This window comes from Temnothorax curvispinosus, unplaced genomic scaffold (genome assembly GCF_003070985.1).
Source record: "Temnothorax curvispinosus isolate PA1 unplaced genomic scaffold, ASM307098v1 QBEX01003817.1, whole genome shotgun sequence".
In the NCBI taxonomy this organism is placed as follows: Eukaryota; Metazoa; Arthropoda; class Insecta; order Hymenoptera; family Formicidae; genus Temnothorax; species Temnothorax curvispinosus.
This window is the reverse complement of record NW_020213597.1, coordinates 21,619-31,639: the sequence shown is the minus strand read 5'-3', so window position 1 is coordinate 31,639 and position 10,021 is coordinate 21,619. Positions and strand designations below refer to the sequence as shown.

General features: G+C 31.2%; 1 protein-coding gene across 1 annotated transcript; it reads left to right on the top strand.

The window, feature by feature from the left end:
• Nucleotides 1–57: 57 nt before the first annotated feature.
• LOC112452909 (aminopeptidase N-like) lies at nucleotides 58–5,551 on the top strand. Its single transcript, XM_025013357.1, has 11 exons — nucleotides 58–354; nucleotides 1,165–1,348; nucleotides 1,514–1,670; nucleotides 1,757–1,838; nucleotides 2,024–2,207; nucleotides 2,741–2,942; nucleotides 3,361–3,635; nucleotides 3,783–3,982; nucleotides 4,212–4,523; nucleotides 4,762–4,837; nucleotides 5,037–5,551. The coding sequence occupies exons 1-11, from the start codon at nucleotides 104–106 to the stop codon at nucleotides 5,181–5,183; spliced, it is 2,070 nt and encodes a 689-aa protein (XP_024869125.1). The 5' UTR covers nucleotides 58–103; the 3' UTR covers nucleotides 5,184–5,551.
• The last annotated feature ends 4,470 nt before the right edge of the window (nucleotides 5,552–10,021 follow it).

Below are 10,021 nucleotides of genomic sequence, written 5' to 3'. Positions count from 1 at the left end.
TAAGTATTGCAGAATTTTAAGGAACATTTTCTTTCTTATTTTTTTTATAATCAGGCCCGGTTTAAACACATACGTGTGGGATCATTACAAGCGTTCGGTACCGATGTCTACGTACTTGGTAGCCTTCGTAGTTTCTGATTTTGATGTACGGGAATCAGAAAATAGAAACTTTAGAGTTTGGGCGCGTCACAATGCCATTGATCAAGCACAATATAGCTTGAATATTGGACCGAAAGTACTCAGATACTTCGAGGACTATTTCAAAATCAAATTCCCTTTACCGAAGATGGATATGGTCGCGCTACCTGATTTCGCCGCCGGCGCCATGGAAAATTGGGGATTGTTAACATTTAGGTAAGGATGTCATGTGCGCACTGACGATTAATAATTACATTTTTATTTCATTATTGTATAAAATAAGAAAACATTAATCCCATTTTGCAATATCGTAAATATCATCGAATGAATTTCGAAACGCGTTGCGATGCATAGAAATTATTCTGTTTCATAATACAGTCATTCTTCTATATTCTACATACTTATATATAATTATTTGTATTATGTAAAATAGTGTGTTATTACTTTACTGACAAAAACGCGCTTAAGTATATACTCGAAAAGTATGTGGCTAATAAATATTTTCGTCATTTCTTCCGATAAATTGATATTTTTTTTATAAGAAGTATTACAATTTCGTTGGCCGTGGAAACATTTATTTAATTATATATATATATTATTTATTTAATATATTAATAATTTATTTAATATTTTTTTGATAATATCATGAAGGTGGAAGTTTCATCGGAAGTAGATTTATATATGATATTGGAGTAACCATTGAGTCATATACAATATATTCACTCATGATTAATCTACAAACGTTAAAACAATTTTAAAACCAATCTATTTTGTTGCTACGTGACTTGATTTGTGCTTGAAAAGAGATTAAATCTTTATCGTTAATATATACAAATAATTATATTTTAAGATAATTTACGAGATTATTAAAACTGTAGTCAGAAGCAGTTTATAAAATTCTTCTGGAAATAGTTAATTCTTCTATCATTATAATTTACAAAATTATTATAATTTCATAAATATACGCGAAATACGCTAATAATTGTATAAGATACGGAAATACTATGCTACATTTTGTCTATTTAGAGAGACAAAGATGTTGTATCAGGAAGGCATGTCGACCAGTGCTAGCAAGCAGCGTGTAGCTATCACTGTATCACATGAGATCAGTCATCAATGGTTTGGAGACTTAGTGACTCCAAGTTGGTGGACGGATATTTGGTTGAATGAGGGTTTCGCCACTTATATGGAATATATCGGCGTGAATGCAGTAAGCCGTTTATTGACCCAGGGTTACATATCGCACGCATTGTCAAAATTGTTGCATTGGCAATTCGGCAATTTGAGAAATATGGCTTAGAAAATGTTGAATGTTTTGAATATATTTTATATATTATATTGTAATGTAAATTTGTCATATTCTTGAAACATACAGCTGGAACCGACGTGGAGAATGCTGGATCAATTCGTCGTTGACGAACTTCAAGATGTATTTAGTTTAGACGCTTTGAAATCTTCCCACCCCATATCCATTGAAATCGGTCATCCGGATGAAATTAATGAAATCTTTGATAGGATTTCTTATGGAAAAGGTACTTGACAATTTAAAATTTAATAAGTAAATTACGACGATTCTAAAGAAATCTAATGTAACTGCATGAATACTAAAATTGCTCAGGTGCTACCATAATAAGAATGATGGCGCATTTTCTCACAATAAATGTTTTCGAGAAGGGTCTGACTAATTATTTGAATGAAAAGTAAGTGAAGTAATAAGTAAATAAGTAAAGATTATTTAGTAAACTTTTGCTCATTTATATATAAAACGATTTAAAATCAATAATTATTAACAATAATATTTTTGCGATATTATAAATATAAATAAGATTTTATAAATAAAGTTTTATATAATGCGACAATAATTGACGATATTTCTATCAAATAGAGCTTATCAAAATGCTGAGCAAAATGATTTGTGGTACGCTCTGACCAAACAAGCTCACAAAGATAAGGTACTTCATCCAAACGTAACTGTTAAAGAAATAATGGATACTTGGACATTGCAAACCGGCTTTCCTGTAGTTACTGTCTCACGAACCTACAACGACAGTATTATTATGCTGACACAGGTATTTTAATAATTATAAATTAAATAATAATTCAATAAAGTGCGATTTATTAAATGACCATTTAACAAGTAAAAGCCAATGTGGCTGACTTGTACAGTCATTCTCTACACTTGATCATCTTTCTATTAAATAATGAATTCAAGATGCTAATAACGAGTAATTCAAGAGATGTCAAAAATAATAAACAGTTTAATCTCTCATGAATACATAATAACGTAGGGACATTTCGAACTCCATAGATCAACCAATTTAAGAGAAATAATAAATTAAACGAATAAAAGTCAGTAACATAATACGGTGAATAATAGAATTAAAGGTGCGAGGCTAAGTCTTTGAGATAATCTTTCTATTATATTTAAATACTTGAGATAATCTTTCTATTACATGTAAAATACTTTGTTTCGTCACAAAAGAAGATTATGAAATATATAATGTTACATTATAATGCTGTTACGGGCAACTATTTAATTAACGAATTATTTAGATTTTAAGAGATTTATAATAGCATTGTACGCGCCGTCTATTTTTCGCAGGAACGTTTTCTGCTTGACAATAACGACACAACGATCACATCTGAATCATTATGGTGGATACCTATTACTTATACATGGGAAAAGCAATTAAACTTTAATAACACTCAACCTACGGAATGGCTAAAAGCGGAACGCTCGATTATCCTTAACGATTTCCGTGTAAGCCCATTTGAATGGATAATATTCAATGTGCAAGAAACTGGTAACTATATCCTGATACAATATCCATGATACAAGAATTATATTTGTAGTAAAAATTTTAAAAATTATTTTTATAATGCAAAATTTATTAATATTTATCTTTAGTTTTTTCAAAGAATATTAATTGTAAAATAATTTTGAACAATTTTGTTAATACCCTTAATACCATTAAGGGGATATTAATCTAAAACTTTTTTTTAATTTATTTGAAATGTATCAAGAATAATATCAAGAACATAAATTTTTCGAGTAATTAAAGAAAAACATTGTAAATCGAAATATATAAAGGAAATTGTTCAAATTTATAGAAGGAAAGATACTAAAAAGTTTTAGAAGATGATAAGATGATTATTGGTTCCATATTATAAAAATATAAATGCGACGTTAGATAATATATGTATATTATGCTTATATAACAGCGTACTATAGAGTGAATTATGACAGAACAAACTGGCAAATGATAATTAGACAATTGAAACAAAATTTAACACGTATTTCGGCGAATAACCGAGCGCAATTGATCGACGACGCTCTTAACTTGGCTAGAGCTGGCAAGCTCGACTACAATATCGCTTTCGATGTTATATCTTATTTGGTCCGCGAAATCGAGTATTTTCCTTGGAGGGCAGCTTTCAGAGGCATAGATTTCTTAAAAGATATGTTAATCAAAACACCAAGTCATGACAAATTCAGTGTATGTATTCATCAAACTAGAGTATTAGTTAACAGTTATATTATAGATATTTATGAAAAATATCAATAATTATTTAATTAGATGTTCCATAGTGTTAGCATAAAACATAAATAATACTTATTATTTTCACTTTCAATATTTTTTTAGTTGTTTGTATTAAAACTACTCGATAATGTATACAAGCAAGTCGGTTTCACTGACGAAATAACAGATTCTCAGCTGACAATTTTGACACGAATTGATGTTCTAACTTGGGCATGTAACTTCGACCATGAGGATTGTGTTACGAACGCCGTGCAACAATTCAGGTATTGGCGTAACAATCCTGATCCGGATGTTAATAATCCGTAAGTAGAAATGTCATATATCATATTATGTATTATTTAAAACTGGATTATTTATTGACACATTATTGCATTTTTCGATGCACAAGATCGCAACGATGAAGTTGTTCCATTCGCTCTGTTGGCGAATTAAACATATTAATTGTAACACTATAAATTATTCGTTAGCTTTAGAATATGTGATAAAGCTATTTACACATATTTTTGTAGCCATTACAAATTTTGTATTTAGAATTTCGCCGAACTTGAGGAGCGTGGTTTATTGCACGGCTGTTCGAGTGGGTGGACAAAGCGAATGGGAATTTATTTGGCAGCGATACCGAGGAACCAACGTAGGATCGGAAAAGAATCTACTCTTGAACGCATTAGCCTGCACAAGGGAGATATGGCTGTTAAATCAACTTTTAGATTGGGCCTTTACGGAAAATTCGGGAATCAGGAAGCAAGATGCCACCATGGTTTTCCGATTTATAGCTAACAATGTTGTCGGGCAGTCACTCACGTTTAATTACTTTAGAGATAAATGGGAACATCTCAAGAAATAGTAAGCGTCAATCCTTTATTTTTATATTCATATGTTTGTATATTTTACATTCATATGTTTCTATTTCAGAAAGCTTTTAGAAATAGAGAACATCATTAGTTTCGTTAGAAATTAATCTCGCTAGGAAATATCACAAATTTCTATTATAATTGTCATTGCCATGAATCTTTGTCTTATTAGATCGAATTAAATTTTACTATGAAAGTTTGATATAACATAAATCTTTTATTATATCTAGTCTTGGGACGTCATCTTTCAATGAAGTCGCAAAGGCAGCAACAAAAGGAATAAGTACAAGATACGAATTGAAAGACGTAAGTTGAAAGATAATAGTATGAATATATTTTTCAAGTGAGTTAAAACAAATTTAAATAGAAAACATAACATAAATGTTAAGCTCTTTAATCAATTCGATAAACAGATGGAAGCACGTACGTAATTAATTTCCACAAGGTTCTCATTACTCTTTCAAAAAATTAATGTATCTATTTTTTATATGTTATTATCTTTTAGCTGGTAGAGTTTGTAAAAGAACATCTGGATGAATTTGGCTCAACGCGAACTATACAACAAGCGATAGAACGAGTGGAATCCGACATACGTTGGTTTGACAAGTATTATGGGAAGATTTACAATTGGTTACGGAAGAATACCATATAATGGTCGATACCGATTGAGATAATTATTTGGTTCTTCTTTAGTGTCGAATCGTGGGCCGATGATAAAATTAATAATCCCTCCTTAATTTTCGGGTCACATTCCTGCGGATATCAATCTAAGTTTGAATAATTTTACTGTACATCCATTGGATAGCAAAGGATCAGGAGAGAGAATTTGTATTTGAAATAATAATATCTTTTTTTTTTTAAGAAAAGAGCACCAAATATCCGCGACCGTCAAAATAGCTATTGTGAAACAATGTTGTTTTATTTTTGTTATAAAAGTAGATATCAAAAGTGATATCAAATATTGCGCCAACAAAGCATAAGTTTATACACATTAAAAAATTTATTTCATTTATCACACAACATTTAATTCTTTTATTATCATATTATAATATTATAATATTATATTATAATATCACAAATTTATATTATATTATACTATTATATCATGTTATTTTATGTTATAATATTAAATTGTACGAAATGTTATTTATAATTAATGATATAGAATTAGACGTCATTAGAGAATTGTATAGTTTGACGCGAAATAATTGGATAATATGGATAATAATGAAACAAAAATTTAAAAATAAGAAATATAAATACAAATGTAAAGCAGAAAAACACATGCAAAGAAAATAGGGCCACCGATTAAAATCTGTGGGGATAATAGTCTCTATTGAGGCTAATCCATTTTTGCTGGATTAAGTCTTATTTCAAATTAATTAATCTTAAAGTAAAAGTATACATATAATTTATTTATAATAATTCTCCAAGTTTTGCCGAGATATTTTTAATAACAAAAAAATTATATCCGGTAAATGTAGAACAGATTGCAGAAAAAATCGTGCTCATATATAATTTTATAACTTCATTTATATGTACATGCATACAATAAGACAATATTTGTTAAATAAATATCAAAATTTGTACATCCTTAACGATTTTTTCTCATTTTTAATTTTTTTCTAGGCTTAAATTATTCCAATTTTAATTATTATTTTTTATAATTCTTTGTTACGCAATTATACTTTGTGGACATAGCAATTTAGGAATAGAATCAAACAATCATTTACATACCATGGAGCAGAATCTTGAATATAATATGTTACCAGCTGGAAATATCCATGGCTACGTAGTTTAACGTGTACGTTTTATGCACATGGAGGCGCCAGTGAACGGATTTCTTCTAAAACGTGAGCACGTCCATTCTCAGGCTTCTCTCTGGTTAAATAAATAATACTCAATAAAAATTTACTGTACGCTAGCTAACGCATTCTTAGGAAATATTGCGTCCAATGCAAGAGCCATATCAAAAGTACCACAGATGATAACAGCAGAAAGACATATACCTTTTTATAAAAAAAATATATATAAGAATGAAAAAATGTAATGCCTAATGTGCTCACTTATTTTGCTATAAACTTTTTTTCAATTCTGTCAAAATTCATCAATAAGTTGTTAAAAATTAATATATATATATATTGCACTTGCATATTTTTACATCAAAATATTAAACCTTTAATATTGCTTAATAAATTTGTAAAATTATTTGCGGAATAGAAACTAAGTAATTTTTAAATTTATCCTGATAATAATATAACTGTGACACACGCGACGTGAATATTTATGGTAAAATAAAAAAACTAAAATCAATCACGATAACGCAAACAAGTTTAATTTTGATTGCTTCAGTTATTTAAATTTATCTATATAATTATATTGTGAGCAATAATTTACATACAATTTTGAAGCCCCTTTTTTATATTTGAGATACAATTTTGGTATGCAGCCTCTATAATTTTCTACAAAACAATACATTGTGAAATAGATTAAATCGTAGTGTGCGTCGTCGTAAAATCATTAGCTTGAGAAAAGGCTAGATTACGTGGTAACTTGAGAAAGAGGATTGTTAGCGTGACATCTTCGCTAATTAGAACTTTAAACTTTATGAAATCGCAGGTGGTACGACACCGACATTTAATTATGCGAATCGAGGTTGTCGCGGATCTACACGTTTCTCACCGAATCTCCAACATCCGTATAGGAATTTCACAATATTGTTACAGCGAAAGAATGTAACTTGAGATGTAACAATGACTTCCTACATATTACATTTGCATACAGGCTTACCTGCATTATCATCATTTTAACGGAAAATGAATAGATTATCGTTTACAGCTCTTTAAATTCTAGCATTATACATCTTAATAATTACTCTTTAAATTAAGTTTTTCTCTTTAAAAAATGTTTATGTAGACTCGCAATCAGAGGAGAAACAAAAATTTTAATTTTGAGTTAATTTTGAAATTTCAGTATTCAATAATTACGTAAACTAGCTAAATTTGTGGAAATATGTGATTTCAGAAATGGGTAATAAACATTTGTTGCAACATTCTGAAGAAATATAAATCTGCTGAAATTAAACAATATAATTGTATAGAGGATTATACACGCATGTATTTATATGTGTTATGTATACATTTAGATTCAAACATATATAGATACATCTGGAAGATAATAATCCAAGGAACACAAATTATTCAGTCTTGTTCATATATTTGCGGTTTAACGGACGATCCGATGTGAAAGGTACGAAGTCATATTGATTACTGCATGAAGGACAAGTAAAAGCAAGAGAAAGAGCAAATAAGATATGAGTTAAATATATACAAGATGTTTTGAAAGGACTTTAATTCTAACAATAAATTTTTCAAAAATTAAGTTAATACATAGTTTTGCATGCGAAGAAATAGATGAATACATAATAAATAACAAAATATAAAGTATTAAAAAACAATCGAAATAAATAGATATAAGAGATAATAATCCCATATATAGATTTACATAATATATAAAAGAATAATTATTACTTTAAATATATACTTTATATTATTAATTTACATGCACGTAATGGAAAAGAGCTGTTCTTGAATACACGCCAAATACGAGATAGATATGAACAAAAAGATTATGCTTGCTCGTAAAACGCCATAGAAATGGAACGTCAGTGCAGATATTTCTACATCCGACATCGCCGTGTGAAACTGCAAGCAAAGGGACCGGTGCATCGAGAACCTGGGAGTGCCTTTTTAATGTCACGGAAGGAGTTACCTTTAAGTATCGTCGATGTCGAATCACATGAATCGTTAGATTGGGAGAGAGCCCGATAATAAGAGAGTCGGAGACAAAGACACGGCATTCCGCGATACGAATTTTTGTACCGAGGACCCGACGTGAGATGGACCTGATGATCTTCGGGGAGCGGAGAGAGAGAGAGAGAGAGAGAGAGAGAGAGAGAGAGAGAGAGAGAGAATGCTGCTTCAACATTGGCAACTACTATCCCGCTCTCGCTCGCAAACGATTAAATTATGATCCGTGTAATCGTAATTACACGTTCCAGACTAACATAATTCATAAACGTTAACGTTTAAGCGCTATAGCAGCAATCATATCTGTACATTTTTATAGAAAATTTCATCGCATTTCTGATTAAACAGAAATCGATTCTGTATGAAAAAGACGGCGTTTTTTATATGTAAATATTAAAAAGTTTGTCCTATGAGAGAATAAATTATAAAAATAAATTATGCAAATAAAGCAAATTATGAAGCAAATATTTAGCAAGTTATAATACTGTTTAGGAAACAACAAAAAGAGGATAAAAAGGATAATATAATAAAAGAAATGAAAAATAAATAAAAAAGAAGTTATAAAAATGCAAGAAATAAAGAAATAAAGGATCAAATAAAAAGAAGAAAAAAGTATTATAAAAGAAACGAGGAAATAAAGAATGGGAGCTACGAAGAAATCGAGAGATCGATTATCGTCTATTGCGTCATCGAATCACCGCGGCTGCATCTGTTATAAGTTATACATCATGTTCAATGAAATGTGCACCTGTAGTCGCACATTATTATATCAAGATTATCACGAATCCCCCGGCGAGGAGCGAAGCGCATAACGATCGAGATATATCGAGGGTTACGAAGTCCTTCGACTTCTTTCACGAGAAGACGGTTCACCTGAACGTTAATTGCGGCCGCGCTGTGTTGCGGTTGAAAGGGTTGCCCCGCGCGCCTGCTTCTGCGCCATTATCGGGGATTGTATCGGCATCGTCGGCTCACCGTGGGCGAGAGGGGGATTAAGTCCGTGCTTGTTTTAACCTTCCTCCTCGGTGACCTTACCCAGCCGCTCATCATTCCACAGCGCGCCGCGCATCGCCCGGACGATTTGCATAAGATCGGAGTAGGTATACCGAGCGCGAGCGCGAGGTCGAGTTGCCGCGCGCGTATATAGAGATACACGTATATGGTGCTTCGACGTGAAGTCTCGCATCGCGGGCACGACCTGGCTAATGCATGCTATTCTTTACTCACCGATACGACAGGGCACACCGTGAATTTTCTCTTTTATCCGCGTCTTACAAAGATCAAATTAGCCTAAGATCCTCCTTTTGCACATTTGCGCGCTTAAAGATGGCTGCTGGTGTTGGGGTAATCCTCCGGATAAAAGATCTGAGATAAACGAGGATAAGTAATGAGTGTTAGAAAAGAGAGTCGGGACCGAGCGCGAGTACTGTTGCGCGTTTCATTTAGAAATCTTCGTTGTTGGAAGGAAATAAATTATTCTACTTGTATATATAGAGAAGACGTGATCATAATTTCTATTCTTTAATTTCCATTTCATATCTGAAATATTTATAATTATTTTGACAATATTTTGTCCAAGTTTAATTCTACAAGCTATATGTCTAATTTTAACCGAACACGTAACACGGTGATTTTGTAATACTCTAAAGAAATGTAATAATAGCAACGTCATGTTAATGTC